This window comes from Hylaeus anthracinus, unplaced genomic scaffold (assembly GCF_026225885.1).
Source record: "Hylaeus anthracinus isolate JK02 unplaced genomic scaffold, UHH_iyHylAnth1.0_haploid 0, whole genome shotgun sequence".
Classification (NCBI taxonomy): domain Eukaryota; kingdom Metazoa; phylum Arthropoda; class Insecta; order Hymenoptera; family Colletidae; genus Hylaeus; species Hylaeus anthracinus.
Window position 1 is genome coordinate 18,989,859 of NW_026533254.1, and position 20,375 is coordinate 19,010,233.

Here is a 20,375-nt window from a genome sequence, read left to right on the forward strand (position 1 = left end):
GCCAACACCGACACCGACGACGAACCCGACGCCGATGCCGACGCTAACGCCGACGCCGACGCCGACGCCGACGCCGACGCCGACGCCGATGTCGAAGCCAACGCCGAAGCCGAAGCCGAAGCCGACGCCAACGCCGACGCCTACGATCGATAGAAATGAACGAATGAGTAAAGAATGAAAAATGACAAACGCGAACACTGGTAGCTCGAAAAGTTTAACAATAAGAATAATCGACCATCGAAATCAAATATCTACGAAATTTCGACGATTCTTCTCGCGCTATCTCTCAATCGAATCGATCCATTAGATCACATTATCGTTATTTTTATCGTGGTTTATCGATACTTTAGCTAGACATAAAATTACAATACTCGAGCGGATCGGATCACTGGCCGTAAGTAGCCTCCGTTTGCGGAACGATATTAGCTTAAGGGGGAAATGGAGCAATTCGTAAGGATGGTTGGCTACTCGTTTCGCGCGATTTATCACACTTTTATTGCCAGACCCAAGTAATTCGCGACAGATTCTACTTACGTACTTTGATAGCGATTATATAAACTATCAAGTATAGTATGTATAATATGATATTACGTAAACTCGGAATGTTGTTTATTTCAGAACAAAAGAAAATAAATGTTTTTCGGTCGAACGAGTACATCGAGGTCACCTAACATTCCGTCAACGTTGGCCTAGGGAGCTTTTCGCGGATTTCTTTATCACTTGGCCGGCCGCGCTGTCAAGCATTCAATATAGTCGGCTGCATTATGCAGCGAGTTGGGCAAGCTCCTCTTGGAAAAGAGGAGGAAAAGTGGAAGAAGGGCGAAAAAGTTGAACCAGTAAACTACACCGGTTGCTTGTCTCGCATTTCAACTAGCGAAACTCGTGAATTCCCGACTCGAGTATATCACAAGCCATTCGTGCCAAAGGTAATTAATGTTTGAATCCATTTGAGAATATGAAAAACGGCTCTCTATAATCGGTAATCTTTCCTTTTCTAAACGAGACTCGTGGAGAGATTGACGAACCGAAACTCGTCGACTAATTAATTTTTCATCGAGTACAAGCTACCGCCCGTTGGCTTTTTTTCGATAGACTTTTCAACGTCGCGAAACAATTTTCTCGAGTAGGCGTGCTAGCTTGTCCTTTATTTTTCAAACATTTATGTAGACACGGCCAACGTAAACCGGAGAATAATACGAGGTCCAGACGTGTCCCTTCTGCATTGCCGAAATGCACATTGGTGATACTCTGGTAAAACTCGTTTCAGACTGCCGATATAAATAGTTTACTCGTTCGGCGTACGCTGAGACCGACTCCAGAGAAAAGAAGGCTAGCCAAGAGACACTCGGCACAAGTACGCGGGTCGGGGTAAAGAGATATGGAGCTTAAATCTTTCATGTTCTCGGGCTCGCTCGCCTCGGCTCGGCTCGCCGGTTCCCTCCTTGGCGAAACAACTGTTGTTAACCACAACAACGTTAATTTCTATCAAGGTACAGGCGACAAGTTGTTGGTCGCAACGCAAATCTACAACACATTCCACATTTTCCTTTCAGAAACAAACACGATAATGGTAAGAATACTGAAAAGTAATGCGGTAAATGGGATTTTTACGAAATGATTTTCCACGTAATTCGTGGATGTGTGCGCTCTAGTCGGCAATGTATAATACATATGTATAACGAATGCTCGTCACCAAAAGTCCGACTCTCCCCTCGTCTTTCATCCAATGGCCTTGTGCTTACAGTATCGATCACCACGTGGCCACCTAGTTGATTTTCTACGCTCGGTCTGATCCTTCAGCGGCCTCCCGGAACGGGGAGTGCCGTCCCCGCGTGCGTAACTCTATGTACAGGACGATACAAATCGAATCCAGGTACAGGTTTTTCTTGTAAAAGTGTGGGAACCGCCTTAAATGATTATTACTAACCGCTGCATAACATCGGTAATATAACTTTTTATTTCTATGGGGACCTACTGGCCCTCCTATATTGCATAACTTTTTATCTCTGACAATCGCTCGACAACTCATCTCTGTGGGGGTCATCTAGCTCGGATACCTCGGGGTTGCTAAGCCCGTACTGTAGCTTACAAAAACACCGCTACAGCCTCTGAGGGCAAAAAAATCGAATCCAGTCAGTCGCCTCGTTTTCCCACTTTTCTATCCTCCTGCGAGTTGTACTTTCGTATCGTAGCCTACAGACGATTAACGATTAACGACGAATGGCCAACTTTGATGCGCTTCTCAAAGTAGAGAGCTCGAGTTTAATCGAAATTTTTCATCTTTCAATGTAAATATTTATGTATTTGAAATAATGCGCTAGTCTTTTACTGGTTACTCTTTGGCGAGCCAATGTTTAATATTTCAACCAACGCATTCCGTATTTACGCGAGCTTTTAGTCGTTTACGTTGGCACCTGTATGTACATTGTACATCTATACATTGCGTATACGTAGATAGAAAGATGTGCTCCGAGATGAACGAGACGAGACGAGACGAGACGAGACGAGACGAGACGAATAGACGATACGCAAACGCAAACGCAAACGCAAACACAAAGTATGCGTGCGTCTATAAATACGTACATGTATGTACATATACGTACATATTCTCGCGTAAATAGGAAGTAAATGTGAGTCAAAGGACGTACTCGTAAAAGGTGTGCGATAAGCGCATTCGGATACGTCTATTGATAAACTTAATTCGTGTGTACAATATTTGTCTCGTCGCTATTCTGCTAATTGTGTAATGCAATTTAATTTTAATATTCTTACCGACCAATTCTTCTTCATCTTTTTGATAGAAAATAAATTGAATTTTGGCAAATCCGTCGTATATGGAAGTCGCGATAAGAAACACGATGGTACTCTTAAACGGCCGGCCATGGTTCTATCTCTGAAAACAATCGGAATTGAACGTATAGTTGGACGGGATTGTATATGTACAAAATACGATACAAATGATAGTAGATTGCAGACTGTTAGCGATTAACCGATAACCTACCAATATCAATTCTCAAACGAAGAAAATGGTCTCGTGGGAGTAGCGAAGCCTTACGAAGAATATCGTGTAACGCGTCGTCAAGACTTGTTGAATTTTCATTTGTCGAGCAGCCCTGTTTTGTCGGTGTCGGGTCGGGATTGGTCCTGCAATTCATGAACAAGGTTAGGTTGGTTGGGTTGATGGTTGATAATTCGCAGAAATGATCTAGTATTTCCTTAACTGTCAAGCTGTAACGTAACTCGTTCGACTTTGCGAGTTGATGCTTTTACCGCCAACAACAAAAGAACCAAATTTCTCGACAGGAAAGAAGAACAAGTACATACATACCGCTTTGTTTGGTTATTTTTACCATTAGTTATCGGAAACAAAGGTAACGGAAAACCCGGAAATGTAATAAAAGCATCGCTATCTCACATCTGCGGCTGCGGCAACCGAGAAAAAGGAATCGGAAAAGCGGGAACCAAACCGAACCGAGGGCCAACCACGGAGTAACCGAGCAACACAGAGACACTGTCCACGTTGGCACAGTTGCAGTGTAGTATCCCGCGTACAGTATAGAGCGCACCCCGTGTGCCTATGTATACATATACATACATACATACATACATACATGTATAACTACATACAGGATGTCCCAAAAGTCGGGGAGGAGCCGGAAATGGGGGGTAGTTGAGACGATTCTGAACAATAATTTCCTTTGCAAAAATGTCGGATGGGCTTCGTTAAGGAGATATTAAGAAAAAACCCCGACCAATCAGAGCGCGCGTAGACCGTTCGAGCGACCGCGGCCGGCCATTCTCAACTACCCCCCATTTCCGGCTCCTCCCCGACTTTTGGGACACCCTGTATGTCCAAGCTGATTCAAGCAAAGCACATCTAGCGTCGCGTCTCACGTGTTCACTTGTTCGTGACAATGGTAATAGAATGGGAATGGGAGTCGACTTCCGACGACTGCCAAGAGACAGAGTTGTCACGCTGACCAACTTGTGACAGCTTGTCGACAAGTTTTGCCAGCCGCTTCGCCAAAGACTTGCGCTCGCGGTTTCGCGAAATTAATGTCGCGGGTCGAGGAGAGAAGGGAGAGGCTGACAGTCCGGGGAGAAGGTGAAAGTAAGAACCATTCACGGACATAACCTAAAGATAAACTGTGTACGCGGCTGATCGTTGATTTCGTGGCGATTCCTCGGCGATACTGCATCGCTTTTAACAAGTGGTCTGACATGATCGTACCAAAGGGTTGGCCTTTTAATGAATGACTTGTCGGGAACGGAGCTACGAACAGAAAAAATATGGAAAGTTGCAACGAAGGGGCTGACCGCGACCGGACTTCAACGACGTCTGTCACCACGGTATTGCGAAAAAGTTGGTCCGAATTGAGAAGCGTTGTCAGTGATTTACGCAGAAAATTGTCCGGGGTATCAGCTGGCTCCGTACCGGGATCTATTACGTTTCGATCTTTACCCGATGGACGGTAAGAACCATTTTTATTATATATTGTAGAAAGATCTTGTAATCGTGAAAAGTTTTCTTATTTCAGGACTAGAATATATTTCCTCAGTAGTCCGAGCAACGGATGGGAGACCACTCTGTTATACGTGGATATCGCGCATTCCGATCATGCCAATGGATACCGTCTTCACTGGCAACCTGTTATCGAAGCAAATTTTCAAACGTACCGTAACCTTTCCTGACCATCTTATCACTGGCTCTTCCTTACGCTTTGGCTCAATTTTTATAGGCTTATTTATCGTTTACAGGGTATCCAGTACAAAAAGGTTATCCAGAGAAGAACAGCTGTTATGGGAAAGGAAAAGACTAGCCACTTGGGGCATTACGAGTTACGAAATTCATCCAGATAGTGGAAAATTAGTCTTTCCAGCTGCGAGTAGTCTTTATCAATGTATAGACACAGGATTCATGGTATTTCTTCGATGCTTATTTGCCTTCATGAAAATATCCAAAGGATACTAAATAAAATTGAATAAAAATGCTGTATTAGGCTGGACCTCTTTTTCCATCCGAGATTCGCATGTCAACGTCAGGTGCAAAGTTATGTCCACAAATTTGTCCATGGAACAACGCGTTAATTGCTCATACGTGTTCGGGAGATCTCTACCTATCCCACAGTATCACCGGTTCTTCCATAAGATTAACCTATGCAAGAAAGGGTGGGAGAAGCTTAGCGGACGATCCTCTCACCGCGGGAACCCCTTCTTACGTAATGCAAGAAGAATTTACTAGGTGCGTAGTAGGTAGTATGATACCGTATACTAAATATGCATGTATATTTAATATAGACGATATTTATGTAAAATACACTTGTTTGTGCAGGTATATTGGTTATTGGTGGCAGCCAAAATCCAACGACGGTGTTTATAGAATAGTATACGAAGAGGTCGACGAAAGCGATGTAAAAATATTTTGCTTTCCGTCTACGTCAAATTCGGAAGAAATAGACGAATTTAGGTTTCCTAGAGCTGGTACCTCGAATGCTAGGAGTAACCTTAAAATGGTGCAATTCCGGATAACCGAAACATTACAAATCGTTGACACTGAAATATTAGAACTCCAATATCCATTGCATATTCTCTTTCCATGGATGGAATACATGGTGAGAGTAGGCTGGACGCCCGATGCGCAATAGTAAGTCAGAAATATTTCCTATTTTCCGTGCGCGTTGTAATCATCATTTCCGTAATATTTTGTATAAATATAGTGTCTGGGTCCAGCTGTTAGATAGAAAACAGCAAAAGCTTGAGTTGGTTTTATTATCGATAGATAATTTTTCTGAGCCACCTCCAAACATATACAATTCCGAAAATCACTTTACGCCATCGTCGGCGAGTGTTCAAGTGATATATTCCGAGCTCAGTTCGATTTGGATCAATATTAACGATCTCCTCTATTTTTTACCATCCGATAATTCAACGGAAGTGAAATTCCTTTGGGGTAGCGAGGAATCTGATTTTAGACACCTCTATCTCGTAACATCTAGTATAGCAGGTGAAACACTGACACGACTATTATTACTCAACGCCAACCTATATTGCATTTTCGATTGCGTTTCTATTATCGTATACATTCAATATCCTTTTTACGTGTTCCGTTAGTAGGTTTAAACAATCAAGCCGAAGAATCTTTGGATAGAATGGATAGCATTTTTTTGCAACCTCGAGTTATTTCGAAGGTTGCTTTAACCCAAGGAGATTGGGAGGTGTTGGGTAAAAAATTGTGGGTAGACGAAAGCAACTCTATCGTCTATTTTTGTGGTTTACGCGAGGGTCCGTTAGAGCAACACGTTTACGCTGTGTCTCTTCGTCGGCCATTAGAGATAAGGTTGCTCACAAGGCCGGGTTACAGTTACAACAGTATATATTTCAATAAGGAATGCACGATGCTGGTGACTGTTTACAGCTCCATCAAAACGCTACCAACTTGTCAAGTACGATTCCTTCACGAAAATCACGATCCGAACAATTGTTCTCACTGATTCTCAATCATTTTTTTCTAGGTATTTAAAATATCGCAAACGGATTGGACGGTGGAGAGTATTTCTTTAACTCCCTTAGGTTATCTGTTAGAACCATCGACACCTGAATCCGAATTATTTGCCCCGGAAATTTATACACATACGATATCGTCTGGCGATTCAATTTATTCCATGATTTTTAAACCACATAATTTCCAACCTGGTGTCAAGTATCCCACGATACTCAACGTTTACGGTGGTCCCGAAGTGCAACTCGTATCGAATACCTTTAAAGTAAACATTTATCAAATATAACTGAACAAGATGCTACTATACTTATTTGAATCTCATTAATCTCATTCGTTCATACTCATACTCATATTCACATTCATATTTTATATAGGGAATGAGACATTTGAGAATGCATATGTTAGCTGCCCAAGATTACTGCGTAGTTTTAATCGATTCTCGTGGTTCGCATCATAGAGGTTTAATGTTTGAAAGCCATTTGCAACACAGAATGGGTACCGTTGAATTAAACGATCAAGTCGAAGTACTAAAATGGTTGGCCGAAACTACTGGTTATATTGATCTGAATCGCGTAGCTCTACACGGTTGGTCGTACGGAGGATATTTGAGTCTTATGGGTCTGATACAGTATCCTGAAGTATTCAAGGTATCGTTATGTATCGCGAATTATTAATATACGTAAATGTACTTTTATTTCTTTAATGATAGTTTGAAACAAAATTTTCAGTTGGCGATCGCCGGTGCACCGGTCACCTCCTGGAATTTTTATGATACCGGTTATACCGAACGCTACATGGATTTGCCTCAAAATAATCCTCCTGGTTATATAACCGGCTCAATTTTAACCTATGTGGATAAATTCCCTGACGAGGAAAACAGGCTATTAATCATTCACGGACTGATAGACGAGAATGTACACTTTTTTCACACAAGTCAGTTGATCAATGCCCTTGTAAAGTCTGGAAAACCATATCAACTGCAAGTTTATCCCAACGAAAGACACAGTCTTAGAAATTTAGATGCTAGTAAACATTACGAAACTACCCTATTATCATTTTTACAAAATCATTTGTGAAATCTTAGTTTACATTCAGCTATACAGGTTCAGCGGTGAACGTTGATTAAAATAAGGTTTTAACAATTTAACTGACTGCCATTACTTTATGTACATACATGAAACAAATTAAAAGTTGTTCGTTACATCCTCGAGTTGGCGATGGTGTTGCCTAACGCGTAACGTCTATCTTAGACTTTGCATGAAACAGAGTGAAAGCTAAATTGTATTAGTTTTTCAACAACGGTCGAAACAAGTTTTTAATACAAACACCGAGGTACTTTTATCCGTTAACGGAGAAACAGTGTACACAGACAAACATACGCGTTCGCGCACTGATTCAGATACCGTACATCACGATATTCAGCCATCGTGAAACTTATGGAGAACACGATATACAGCCTTTTTAACAAGCTATCATAGAGCTTTACCGTAATAAGATTAATTGTTACTTTTTTAAGGAAATGGACAATACTCGTAACTCGTCTGTACATATATACATATGCGTCATTAGATCTGCATAAATACTTTCAGAATTGTCCCTTAATTGTACTTACAACAATTATTCATAGTCTTTGTTAGAAATATACTTATCTCGTGGCTGTCATCATTTTACGTTTGACTATGTACATACGCGCGAGCAATCATTCACGTTTTTACAATAAATATTAATAAAAAGTATCGATGCTGTTTTATCATTGCGATTAAATTATAAATCCAATTAACGACTACTCAGAACTAGGAATTTGAATAGTACGAAAGTATTGAGATATATTAAGGTTAATGCAAGATACAATTACATTTTATTATGGAAATATACATTACTGGGTGCTGCCATATGTTTTAGTTTTATAGTTTAAGAACCTGTATAGATATTTTATTCTCTTGTTTAAGTCGCGCCATTTCGTTGGTCTGGCTATTGGAAATATACCGTGCTGCCATATTTTACGCTTTCTCAGTAATACTTGATATTCGTTGCCTTTAACACCTCTTAGCCAGGAGGGTACATTATACAAAATTCTAGTCGGATGAAGATTATCCGAGCCTAAAATGTCAATGTAATCATTCTGGCCAAACAGTGCTCTCTTTTGATTCCAACTATCTTTTGGTCTGTATAGTGGCAAAGGATTGACCCTCCTATCACTTTCACGAGGCAAAAGTCCTTTCATATCGATAGGATCCTTGTATCCAAAACGTCGCATTAACGGGCCCTTTACTCTCACATTGGCATGATAGCGAAATCTTACCGAAGTTACTTGTGGTGTCCACACACTAGTAACCATACGTAGCGTGTTACTGAACCACGACATGCTAAACATTAATAATCATTAATGTTAGTGTACGATGTGATAGTAGTAACGACTAATACTTGACATAACCTCGATTTTTACTCATCGTACTTGAGTTTCAAGTTTCAACATAAAATACATACCTCACTTTAATGGTGTATGAATTGACACGTGCTGCAGTATAATTGAAATTTCTTATTTAACCATCTATGACATTATATCTCATATCTGAACTTGGAATAGAAAGAAGGATAAAAATCGCGACGCGGATCACGGGGGCTGAGGAGTGTAACCACGTTTTTAGTTGGAGACATAAATCCACGCGGTGCTAGTAGCCATCACACAGAGACATATCTAGGGTATCGGCGAGTACCACCAACACACTGCTATGAAAATTTCAGCGTCGGTTTCCGTCGGTACTCGTTGTCATTTAAAGTCCGCGAAAGCGAACACGGAGCGCTTTTTATTATTCGCAACTCTAAACAAAATTACGTGCACCTGTGTTAATGAACGATTTACGAAAATACTTTGTATGTAGTGTACAGTTATAAATAGTGTAAGGTATAAATAATAATAATTTATTAAATTTGTAGAGCCAGACATTTATTTACAACGATCGCATATCGTTTCGCTTATCGATTTAAAGTAAAATTTGCAGATACCTGTTTGGAGCTGCGGTTCTAAATTAGTTGTTGTAGAAGCGATAAAAGTATAACTGGAATTCCAAGAAAGGCGTACAGAGAGGCTGGAAAAGAAGAAAGATGAGAATTGTTAAAAAGACGCGTTCAGCCGTTCACCGAATTAGATTGTGGCGTAGAGTTAATTGTTGTTAACCTCTGCTACAATCCGCATATCCTTCCTTACAAACGCATCGACTGTTTTTACATTCAAGGACATCTTCATTACGGGAGCCCATACACTCGTAATCCATTAAGCACGTATCGAACAAAACTGAAAAGAGCGTGTTTAGGAATTTAGTTTGGTTGGTACACGTGACCCGCACTTTGTTCTAACAATAAGACATTCGCACGAAAAAAGTTTAGCGGAATTTTCGTTGCTTCACAACTGTTTTCTATGCGAACGTTGACAAGGTTTATTAAATAAACCTTGAATTTCTTTCTAGCACGTTGCGAAAAACTGGCAATTCGCTACCGATTGCGACCGATTGTTTTAGATTGATCTTAGATTCGTCTTGTATCTTGACACCTGATTTGTAAGCGAGTAAATAAAGAGGTATAACAAGTATAAATAAACAAGTATTAGTTATTACGTCGTGTTTGGAGGCATTTTCCTGTTTGATTTACAAAGTGGTAGCCCGAGACGCATCGACAACTTTCCTCGATACACATAGCACGACCAAGTACATCTTGACAATCATCGCTCCTTTGACAACGATCTCCTACCATCGACGGTCCTGTAACGCGAACTTGGTGTAATATTCCTGTTATACATGTACGTACAGAAATTTTTGTTCGAATCCAAGCAACCACACTTGTTACGTACTGTTGATGCAATTCGAAGAATTGGTTGTGTCCAAAACATACGAATCTTTGCATGCGCATTTTCCTTGTTTGCACTCTGCGTTCGTCATCGATAGACAGGTCGAATCGTCGTTGCAAAACAACCCCTCGCCTGTCGAAGGACAATTATGTCGAGATAAATTATCTATCAACGATAGCAGCGATACCATCGATACTTACTAGCGATGCACATCGTTTTGTCCGGAGTAGGTGAGTAATACTGTTCGCAGGTACAGATCATTTGTGCTTTACAGAACGCATGTGAAATGCAATCACGGTCTCTTTGGCATTTCTCGCCATACTTGACAGTTCCATTCTTTTCGATAATTTCTGGAAGAAAAGTTCCGATTTTCAATTTACGTTCGTAGAGTAGTATGTAACGTACGATGCTATGTACATATGTGTATGTACTATTATATGTACACGGTCGTTGGAAGGTTCTTTTCAACACTCACGCGTCGAACAGCAAAGTGATCCGAAAGTGATAAAGAGCACAGCGATCCCGAAAACTTGAGTCTTCATTTCAAAAACAGTAAACTCGTGAAGATTGACTACGATCGCAGTGCATTACTCGAACGGTTCTAGATACGAAACGCGGTAATGTCTCGACCGAGAATGACACTGTGCACGCCCTTCCGTGATAATCGTTATCTTTTCATTTATCTCTGATATAACTGCTCGAGTGAATCAGATGGTTGGTGTCGGGGTAGGCTGCTTTCTTGGAATATTTCAACTATCGGTTGGTACAATACAATAAATATACATGTAGTTGGGAAGGAAACAGTGATTGGTAGGAGAAGACGACTCGACTCGACTCGACTCGACTCGACTCGGCTCATCTCGGTTTGCCGTTCATCAGTCGCGTGCTATCGATGCTCGATCGCGAACCGATATTCGCCAGTGTGCAAGGATTCGCGCCTCATTGAAGTTTGAACGTCCAACCATCCTCGTTGCTCTCGAGATGAAGAGGTGCTTCCTTGTCCAAGTCGTCGTCGTTGTTGCGATATTTCATCGTACGATTGCCGAGCAAATCGGTAAGAACTGCCAAACTTGTTCAACTATTATCTATGTATCGGACAGTTGACAAGAAACAAGCAATTTAAAATTAATTCGAGATTATAGATTACGGTAGCGAGTACGTAGTTTGCCATGTTTCAAACAGTTTTATAGAAATACGGATGTATCAGTTATCGGTATCGTGAAATGTACCGCGACAGGGGAGTAGAGCCGTTGAGACTGTCGAAATCGATTTAACGTCAGTTTATTACAAGTATCGGTCGCGTTTCGCCATATACATGTACATGTACCTGTACCTATACCTATATCTTTCGTAATAGGTAGGTATGGATGTCCCGGTAGTTGTGTATACAGACGTTGACGTGCTTTGTTTCAAAAACAAAAAAAGCGACCTTTTCGAGGCACTGCTGGAAGGAAAACAAATCTCGAGGAAACAATAGGCGACAATAAGACGATCAAGTAACTATTCGAATGTCGACCGTTTTCGCTTGCTTCTTTCTATCTATCTTTCTTTCTTTCTTTCTTTCAGGACGATTAAAATATTTAGTAATATTAAATTTACATCGCGTTGTATCTACGCGATAATGTTTACGTTAACAACAATACGTGTTACTATTTTCAATATTAAATTGGGCTAGAAATGACTAGAAATGAAAATAGTAAAGACTAGTTTTTTGTTTTTTTTTTTTTAAACTCCAAAGTGAAAATCGGATTTTGGTTGTGTCGTATCGCAGATCCACCGATTCCTTGTACGAGTCCTGAAAATTCATGCCCGGAGTTGTCGAGTACACCGACCAAGGACGTGTTCTGCCAGTACGGATTTTGCATGTGCAAGAACGGCACGGAAATCCGATATTGTTCCAGTAGGAAAATTCTACAACAGGACAACAGAAACACAGGTAGGTAAAGAAATGTACAGTTTTACGTTGACACGTGACATTTCCTGTTTATATTTTAGGGCCGTTAGGGTCGTCCTTTTCCCGTGTTTGCAAAGTCAATCAGGATTGCAAGTTTGTCAATTCTTTTTGCAACACGACGATTAATTGGTGCGAATGCCAGAAAGGTTACGTTTTCTCGAGCAATAAGAAACTCTGTTTAAAAAGTAAGAACGAACGGTATGTATGATTGCGGTTTGAATTTATATTTACGAGGAGGACGGCGATTGTTGATTTTTAGAGGCCGAAGCAATCGATTTCCCATGCGTCGACGAGACGCAATGCTTGGCTTATCTGCCGAATACCACGTGTCAGAGTAACGGCCAATGCAACTGTATATCTGGTTATCATTACGCGCGAGATGCTTGCTATAAAACTGTCGGTAAGACCAACAATACGACGAAACGAAACGAAACGAAAAGAAACGAAAAGTTCAACTCGGTAGATCGGTAGATAACTGGAAACGATTCAACTGTCACGACAGGTTTCGGAATGTTGTGTTCGAAATCCGAAGAGTGCTCTCTCGTCGAAGGTGCAACCTGCACCGATACAAAAGTGTGTGGATGTCCCGCGGAGACTGTGATCGATGCCGCGGAGAATAGATGCTTGCCAGTCGCTCGGGAAATTGGAGAAAAATGCGTGGAAGACGTACAGTGTAACGTGACATTTGGAAATGTCGTCTGCGTCGCGGAAAGCTGTAGCTGCCAAAATGGTTACCACTTTGAATTCGAGATTAATCGGTGCTTGTTCGACAGAGGTAAGCATTCGTTTATTTTCGAATTGGTTGGATCGCTTTGTCGTTAGTCGCATCGATTCGCAATTTCGCAGCTTTGGAGGAAAATTGTGGAAACACGTACGACTGTTATCAATCCGAAGACGAAAATGTGACCACCAAAGCAGTCGAGTGCGTGGAAAACACATGCGTATGCGCCAAAGACTTTTACAGAGAGGGTAACAGATGTATCAATAACGAAGGTAAGCGAATAACTAATCGAAAAGTTGTATCCTTCCGCGAATGGCGCTTCGATTCCGCCATTTTCAATCGATTGGTGTTTTCAGGTGCGTCTTTCTTGGGATCCTTTCTATTGCTTTTCCTTGTAACCTTGGTCCGTGTCGCGTTCTGCAACCAGCCCTTCTAACTCTTTGGATTTTCCGCGTTCCTCGCTTCCTTCGATCTTTTACTTCCTCATCTTTCTTTAATCTACCAATGGGAAAACTTGTTTTACCCTCGAAGCACTTTGGTCTCGAGTTAGGTCCGTGCACCGTGTCTCGGCTAGAACATGATGCAGGATTCAGCGTGGGAAAGGAAAGCGTTGCGGTCCTATAAGTATAATATAGCTGAACGTAAGAGTATAGGGCCAAGAGATTGTCGAATCGGTTAATGTCGTCCTTATCGTTTCGAGCCACTACCTCGGCTAACAATAGGAGATCTTGTCAAATTCATCGTCCTGTATACCGAGTTATGCGTCGCGTCGAGTGCAACGAGAGAATAATGCGTCGTGTGCATCGAAGCGTTCGATGACTTCCTTCGGCTCGCGGGCAATTAACGCGATTGCTGGAACCGCGTTACCGTGGACTGTGATTCGAGACCTCCTTATCATTATCGAAGTAAACCTTAGGGAATTTTATTAGCTCTTTTGGTGAAAGAAAAATCACAAGTTGACGGTAACGAATAGCTAGATGAAAAGTTGCATAGCGTATTCGTCGGAAACGAAATTCGTCTATCGAATCATCGGGTAAACGATACGTCTACGTCTAGCCCGATAATGCTGAACGTAGCCACCGTAGAGATACGTGTACTTTTGCGTGGAACGCTAGAGGCCTACGACAAATTCTCGTCGTGAATTTTGTATTAAGTAAAGTGCGAGTAGTATTTTATTTGTATTACAAGAAAAGTTGCGATCAAATGTATGCGAATCGAATCGTAGCAACATTGACGCCATTTAAGAATTTAATGTTTAGCTCTAGTCGAACGAATGTCATTTTTTACAAATAATTTATGCCTTGGCTTTCGGAGAAATAGTAGGTATAGTGCATGTTTTTCCAAATTTCTAAAATACCCTGGATGCGTTTACACTGTTACAATATTATTGCGAAACATTGGACAAAGATTATTGTTACCATAGCTGATTTACTACTTTTTTTTCTAAAATACAATATAATCAAAATTAATATGCAAAGCGTTTTAATAGAAATCGTGTCGACACGACGCGACGCGACGGTGTATCCTACGGCTACCAATACCAACCGAAATGTTCTCTAGTAGTCTGGGCAGGAGCGCGCGAAGCGAAGCAACAGGTACAAGTATTCGATTCGGTGTGATGCAAGAAAAAAGATGACGCACAGAATTTTACTCAACTTTTAGTTTAGTGTTGGATTGCACGGTAACAATCGGCCACTATATTTAACAAAATATTGGAATGTCTGTTGTGAGAATAGGTGTACATGTATACAAATTATACTTGTCGTTTGACGACGTTTCTCAACATCAAGGCGTGGCAGAACTGAAATTTTAGATGATGCGCAACCTAACGCGGTCTACCGCGTTAAACATAGATTGAAAATTGTTGATGACACATCCGCGATTTCAGCGCCGATAGAGAGGTTAAGACAATAAATGACTCGCCTCGTGTTCATACATACGTAGGTACGTGGTCGCGAGCAACTTATCAACGCGTACCGATTAGATAAAGCTGCTCGAGAAACGTTAGATCGGTCGTAGTTTCGAAAGAACAGACCGAAGAAACGTATTTGTAAATTTTCTGGTGAATTAGTCTGGTGAAGGAATCGAGTGAGGAGGACTGGAAAGGAAAACAAAAGGATAGGAAAAGGAACGCTCTTAAAAGAAGCAAAGCTGTAATCCTGAACGGGTGATTGTGAGATGGCGGGCTCGGCGTATCGTCTCGCGTTTGGAGGTGTTGCGCTGTCGATGTCGATGTCGATCGGTCTCTGGTTCTGCTTGTGCTTGGCAGCACGGTGTGCAGTCGTTGCCGCGCACGGACAGCACGAGCATCTGCTCCGTAGAAGTGAGTGTCAACTGCGATTTCAGTCGTTCCGCTTTCCTTTTTCCAAATAAATTCAGAGTAAACTCAAAGTGAAATTCGAGTTGACGCAATGATGCGATGACGCGATGACGCGATGACGCGGTGCGTTTTTCGAGCACCGGAGCTATGCAGATAGATCGTGGACCGTGGAATCGTTACGTTGGTTACGTTAGTCTGTTTATTTAATTAAAAAAATGATATCCGTTGAGGAAAACATTGATATCTATAGAGCTAAAATGCGTGGAAAATTCACGTATCAGGGGAATCGAAATAAAAATTAGGGATCGCGCGAACCGGGTGTTGGTCTCGTTTAATTTGCTGAAACGTCGAGGGTTTCGGTGGAATGAATTCGTAAGAAATGCCTCGAGCAGATTGGTTGTTTCGTGACCGAGTAAAATCCTCTGTTCGAGTTTCGTGGAGAATAGTAGGGAGGCCGGATCTACGCTGGCTGGTTCTCACAGTTAGGTGAATGTCGGGTCGGGACGGCACATAATTAAAGAACAAGGGAGATCGTTCCCTTCTGCTTTCTGATATTTCGGTCAAACTCTCTGCTCGGTTCTCGAGACTCGGAACTTGGAACGCGATTGCGACATACAAGTACGCCGCGAACAAAGCTTGACGTTGCGCGAGTCTTGTTACAAGTACAAAGTCACACGCGATATGTGGAAATAGTGCCGGCACTTTGCCCGTCCGAGCGTCCGCGTCCACGTCGCTACGTTATGTTCGCGTCGCGATACATGATAATTCTGCGAGGAAACGAAAATAATCGATTTGTCGAATCGACGGAAAATTGAAATTCCACACAGGGATAAATCAAAGTATTTGCTCGTTGATACGTTCAAAAAACGACGCGATAATTTCTGTTGAAAGATTCACACGCGTTCAACTCTCTTGGAGGAGTGGGTTTTCTCATTGCAGAGATCGACCGCGACCTTATCATTTTTATTCGAGCACCCAACCCATATGACAATGGCTTCTGTGTTTCTATGTGGCGGTTTTGTTGCGTAACATAGTCAAACAGTGGAAACGGAGCACGCTAAGGTTGCTCATCGATCGGTAAATACGCGCCGAGTTCGAAGCGTCGGCATATTCATCGTAACCGATTACCAGGTAATATTTATTATAGACGCAACGCTGATGTCGATGCCGATGCCGATGCACACGCGTCATCGCTGTTTCGAGAATGCTACAATTGCATAGGCTAATGAAAGATTCGTTAAAATCCTGTTTACGATTTCAATTAACCACGCGACGAGAACCCACCTATCTAATTAAAGTTAAACACGAGCAAGGATCCACTGTTGGGTCACCGATTTACCGCCCGCTACCCGTCGATTACGTAATAAAAGCTGCTGCGGAGCTGTGGTAAAACGTTGCTCGCAAACAGTTTAATTTGTCGAAGTCAGGGACGAGTGGAACGACGCATCGTCGATTCCAAATGGATTTCGCGTCGCGACATTGATCGTTGATCGAGTGGTAAACACGGTAAATATTTATTCGAGCGCGCTTAACCCAATTTAAGCGGCGACGGCGATCGATAAATCCGCGACTCTCGCCTCGGTTCCGGTAACAATGGCAACGAATCGAGGCTTGTCGTTGCCTACTAATTCCCAAAACTAACTCGCGTTACGGTCCGATCTCCGATAGAGTTCAAGAGGAGCAATCGAAGCAATCGAAAGCGGTGGTTGGCGAGACGTTTCTATGTTGGTAGAGTGGTAAAAATGATGCGAGAGTGGTGCGGCGCGGCGCGGCGATACGAGAACGATACCGTGTCTTTGGGTCGGTGGTGCGGTGCGATCGTGATCATGTGCAGTTGTTGACGCGCAGTTCCGACTCGTAACTAGTAACTCGTAACGCGAGTAGAGAACGCGGCAGAGCGTAAAGGAACGTTTAGTTGGAAGAGCTGCTCGAACCATTGTCCTCGAGATTGGGAATGACGGCAACTGTTATCGAGCTGATGGAACCAAGACAACAAGACGTTCCAGCGACGGCACGAGGATGACGCCGACCAGGACGGTGGCTGGGCTATCGAGGCTCCTCGTCCTCGTGCCCGTCACCGTCTGCGCGACCATTTCCTACGTCAATCAAGAATCGTCGCGATGCAACGACCGAACACCACCCCCTCGTACGTATGCGAACACGATACCCACTCGTATCGTATCGAGATCGAAAATCGAAAATCGTTCGGTTACGTTTCGTCGACATTTTCGATCGAACAGTATTACCGAGTTTTCGGATTCACGTATTCTAGTAAAAACGGAAACTCGGTGAACCGACGAATATGAATATACATGTACATGCGAGCGAAATGCACCGAGTTGGATTCGCGGTGTGCTATCCTACAAGTGCAACGGGAGAACCGGAAATAGTATTCAATCGACATCGTCTACGATTCCTTTTTATCGAAATATTTGTACGTTTAACAAGTCTGTAACACAATTTCTTTTTCAGACACCCTGGAAAGTTGCCATTACGACGACGACTGCATAGAGAACGCGTATTGCTGGAATCAAGAAGCTTGTTTGTGCAAAGATGATTACATCGTCTACAAGAATCGGACGCACGTAAAGTGTTTAAAAGGTAAACAAGCGTTTCAAATATATCTACGTACACACTCGAACATTCGGCTCGAAATATATTGCCAATTAATCGTTGCACTCGGCGATTTTTCATTAGAATCGGATATGTGATTCCACGGATATCTTTCTTCGTTCGTATTTGTACGAGTCTCTTTCTCACGGTACGGTCTTCCGTCCCCGGTCTCCCGTCTCCCGTCTCTCGTCTCCCGTCTCCCGTATCCCGTCTCCCGTCCTCTGGAGCGTGTCGTTGCTCGTGCTAGTGCACCAACTCGGCTTAATCATATTTCCTTGGCCTTCCCACGGAGAATTACCAGTACCGATTACCTCTCGAACAATACGAACAAGGTTCTTGTTGGAGAAAATATCGCCGTTAAGTAAAAGAAATTTGTTTCCGTAGTGGCAACCGCTATCGGAGACCCATGCGAGGCGGACATTCAGTGTCGCATCACCTTTGCTACCTATTCCGAGTGTCAACAAAGTATCTGTCAGTGCTCTGATGGCTCTTATTATTTCGAGGGAAGATGCTACGAATCTATCGGTGAGTGATCGTACTCGTGTCGCTTTACTCTGCAACGAAGCCTTTTTGCATTTCCTGCACAATGATTTATTTCCTACTACGGACGAATGGCTTTGCAATTTCCTTTACGATTCAGATTGTTTTCGACGATACACGCCGTGCAGATTTTAATAGGAAAATTTCAACAAAACGAAATATCCTTTAAACCTTCTTTTATATTCACACGTGCACGTAGAATTTTAGATTAGTACGTTGTATAATATAAATTATTTGAAAAATATTCAAATTTTCAGAGTTTGGTCAGCGTCTCTATCGAGAAAACGGCCAAGTTTCTTCTCGAATAATTGGCATTTTTAACGCTAGATGACACCATTTATATATATATATATATATAATCGAGGACAAACTTGAAATGAAATTAGAGGATGTTTAGCGATTAAGTCTTAGAAAATTAGTATTTATGAGAAAAAGGTCCAACGTGTATATTTTCTGAGCTACGTGGACCTTTCACCACACCTTTCGCCCATAGGGCACTCGTCGAGCGACTCTTGCCGCAAACGATTAATTTAGCTATTCTTCTTGTTTGCAGGTTTAGGAAAAGCTTGTCAATCGCATCGAAATTGTTACATCAAAGATAGTTACTGCGTGACAGGATTTTGCGAGTGTACCTTGAATTATCATCCGAATCCTCGTAACGATGGCTGCATACCGAATGTGGGTAGGTAAAGATATGAAAAGAAAGAGGGGTCTTTCGATTACGGAAGAACGACCGATTCTAACACCGATTCTCGAAACTTTTGAAATCGTATTGGCCGTATTGGCAGTAACGGTCACCAGCTGATTCTCTACGTGAAATTTTACGTGGTTCGACAGAGCTGGGCGACAAGTGCTCCAAGGATTACGAATGCGTCGTGGAGAATTCGATTTGCAGGAACGTTTGCTCGTGCAGAATGAATCACGTGGTATCGAACGACGGTAAGCGGTGTCTGAGAGCTGCCAATTCCGTTGGAGAACCGTGTCAAGAGGATTCTCAATGCCGGTTATTCCTGAAAGACTCAATCTGCGGGTCTAACGGTGAATGCATTTGCGCGGACAAGTTTCATCGGAGCGGTTCCGAGTGTTTAAAGGACGTTGGTGGGTACATATCGATAGAAACAGCTAATTGTAAGTAACGCGACGAGAATTCGATTACGAACCAGTTATCTTTCAGCGTTGAACGAACGATGCGAAAGCCACAGAGAGTGCGTGACCGATAGACACAGAGATTCGCATTCTATCCAAGTGACGAACGTCGAATGCCTAGACGGTATGTACGCGTTTTAATACTCTGTAAACGTTCGGAAGAAAGGAATTTTATTTGTCGAAACGATGCATTTTTCTTCCAGACGTCTGCGTCTGCGCCAAAGATTATATTATCACGGAAGAGTTACGCGATTGCATTCCATACGTGGACAGTGGTAATTGTTTCATTTTGTTTTCTTCTCGATCAGTTTTATTCTAAAAATGAAACATTCCAAGAGATCCAAGAGTGATTTACTTTTAGGTGGGGCTTCGGTATCAACAACGCCTTGGAAGGGAATTACTCGAGTTTTCTTCTTGGCGCTTCTTACAAGAATTTCGATGTTTTGAATGTCGTCCTACACCACGACCACGATGCGATTCTTACTGAACCGTAACAATATTCTATACAGCTATACACCAAGTTCGATTCGTTGTAAATATCTTTTATGTTGTATCAGCGCGAGCATTGGGATCGCTGCGATCGAGACGGCCGTGCCGCGGCCGAACCGCTACCAAAGAGTTGGTTATTTCGCTAAATAAATAATTTATTTGCGATTCGCTACGTTGCTATACGGTAGATAGCTAGATAGCTAGATACCTAGATACCTAGATACCTAGATACCTTGGACGGTTCATCGA

The 20,375-nt window shown here is 42.3% G+C and overlaps 5 protein-coding genes across 20 annotated transcripts in view; 2 read left to right on the top strand and 3 right to left on the bottom strand.

The window, feature by feature from the left end:
- Nucleotides 1-3,604, bottom strand: part of LOC128886040 (uncharacterized) — a 43,468-nt gene extending 39,864 nt beyond the window's left edge. For 5 of the 15 annotated variants that reach the window (XR_008459725.1, XR_008459727.1, XR_008459728.1 and 2 more), the window contains exons 1-3: nucleotides 3,222-3,604; nucleotides 3,002-3,144; nucleotides 2,773-2,893 (exon numbers count right to left, since the gene is read on the bottom strand). Coding sequence is in view for 5 of the 15 variants with exons in the window: in XM_054140602.1 (XP_053996577.1) it covers nucleotides 2,773-2,883 (111 nt within the window). In the remaining 10 variants the exon portion in view is untranslated. The other 10 variants (XR_008459724.1, XR_008459726.1, XR_008459723.1 and 7 more) reach the window with 10 other exon arrangements.
- A 320-nt stretch (nucleotides 3,605-3,924) lies between these two features.
- On the top strand, nucleotides 3,925-7,709 carry LOC128885892 (dipeptidyl peptidase 9). 2 transcript variants are annotated; one of them, XM_054140227.1, is made up of 10 exons: nucleotides 3,925-4,472; nucleotides 4,539-4,673; nucleotides 4,759-4,921; nucleotides 5,001-5,242; nucleotides 5,333-5,644; nucleotides 5,718-6,004; nucleotides 6,112-6,443; nucleotides 6,513-6,764; nucleotides 6,874-7,146; nucleotides 7,228-7,709. In XM_054140227.1, exons 1-10 carry the CDS (start codon nucleotides 4,291-4,293, stop codon nucleotides 7,573-7,575), a joined length of 2,526 nt encoding a protein of 841 aa, XP_053996202.1. In that variant the 5' UTR covers nucleotides 3,925-4,290; the 3' UTR covers nucleotides 7,576-7,709. The 2 variants fall into 2 exon arrangements, with proteins under 2 accessions (XP_053996202.1, XP_053996213.1); XM_054140238.1 differs by having other exon boundaries at nucleotides 6,115-6,443.
- Nucleotides 7,710-8,332: 623 nt separating this feature from the next.
- LOC128886090 (39S ribosomal protein L51, mitochondrial) lies at nucleotides 8,333-9,153 on the bottom strand. Its single transcript, XM_054140652.1, has 2 exons — nucleotides 8,987-9,153; nucleotides 8,333-8,865 (listed from the first exon to the last, which is right to left on the bottom strand). Exon 2 carries the CDS (start codon nucleotides 8,862-8,864, stop codon nucleotides 8,376-8,378), a length of 489 nt encoding a protein of 162 aa, XP_053996627.1. The 5' UTR covers nucleotide 8,865; nucleotides 8,987-9,153; the 3' UTR covers nucleotides 8,333-8,375.
- Nucleotides 9,154-9,405: 252 nt separating this feature from the next.
- Nucleotides 9,406-11,052, bottom strand: LOC128886031 (tenascin-like). Its single transcript, XM_054140557.1, has 6 exons — nucleotides 10,819-11,052; nucleotides 10,544-10,693; nucleotides 10,347-10,475; nucleotides 10,114-10,257; nucleotides 9,678-9,794; nucleotides 9,406-9,588 (listed from the first exon to the last, which is right to left on the bottom strand). Exons 1-6 carry the CDS (start codon nucleotides 10,883-10,885, stop codon nucleotides 9,524-9,526), a joined length of 672 nt encoding a protein of 223 aa, XP_053996532.1. The 5' UTR covers nucleotides 10,886-11,052; the 3' UTR covers nucleotides 9,406-9,523.
- Nucleotides 11,053-11,192: 140 nt separating this feature from the next.
- On the top strand, nucleotides 11,193-20,294 carry LOC128894223 (prion-like-(Q/N-rich) domain-bearing protein 25). The gene is made up of 15 exons (XM_054155829.1): nucleotides 11,193-11,397; nucleotides 12,115-12,279; nucleotides 12,339-12,482; nucleotides 12,557-12,697; nucleotides 12,800-13,072; nucleotides 13,144-13,290; nucleotides 13,375-13,421; nucleotides 17,223-17,484; nucleotides 17,811-17,939; nucleotides 18,336-18,476; nucleotides 19,045-19,173; nucleotides 19,329-19,589; nucleotides 19,666-19,761; nucleotides 19,841-19,912; nucleotides 19,999-20,294. Exons 1-15 carry the CDS (start codon nucleotides 11,325-11,327, stop codon nucleotides 20,082-20,084), a joined length of 2,166 nt encoding a protein of 721 aa, XP_054011804.1. The 5' UTR covers nucleotides 11,193-11,324; the 3' UTR covers nucleotides 20,085-20,294.
- Nucleotides 20,295-20,375: the final 81 nt, after the last annotated feature.

Bases quoted from the DNA above. Each gene is read 5' to 3' on its own strand.
- LOC128886031 (XM_054140557.1), bottom strand. From the start codon at position 10,885: ATGAAGACTCAAGTTTTCGGGATCGCTGTGCTCTTTATCACTTTCGGA. The intron at 10,476-10,543 runs GTAAGTATCGAT...GTCCTTCGACAG, and splicing joins CAAAACGATGTGCATCGCTA to GCGAGGGGTTGTTTTGCAAC. The intron at 9,795-10,113 runs GTAATAACTAAT...CGCTCTTTTCAG, and splicing joins AAAATGCCTCCAAACACGAC to TTTTGTTCGATACGTGCTTA.
- LOC128894223 (XM_054155829.1), top strand. From the start codon at position 11,325: ATGAAGAGGTGCTTCCTTGTCCAAGTCGTCGTCGTTGTTGCGATATTT. The intron at 13,291-13,374 runs GTAAGCGAATAA...TGGTGTTTTCAG, and splicing joins CAGATGTATCAATAACGAAG to GTGCGTCTTTCTTGGGATCC. The intron at 17,485-17,810 runs GTACGTATGCGA...TTTCTTTTTCAG, and splicing joins CGACCGAACACCACCCCCTC to ACACCCTGGAAAGTTGCCAT.
- LOC128885892 (XM_054140227.1), top strand. From the start codon at position 4,291: ATGGAAAGTTGCAACGAAGGGGCTGACCGCGACCGGACTTCAACGACG. The intron at 4,674-4,758 runs GTACCGTAACCT...TATCGTTTACAG, and splicing joins ATCGAAGCAAATTTTCAAAC to GGTATCCAGTACAAAAAGGT. The intron at 5,645-5,717 runs GTAAGTCAGAAA...GTATAAATATAG, and splicing joins TGGACGCCCGATGCGCAATA to TGTCTGGGTCCAGCTGTTAG.
- LOC128886090 (XM_054140652.1), bottom strand. From the start codon at position 8,864: ATGTCGTGGTTCAGTAACACGCTACGTATGGTTACTAGTGTGTGGACA.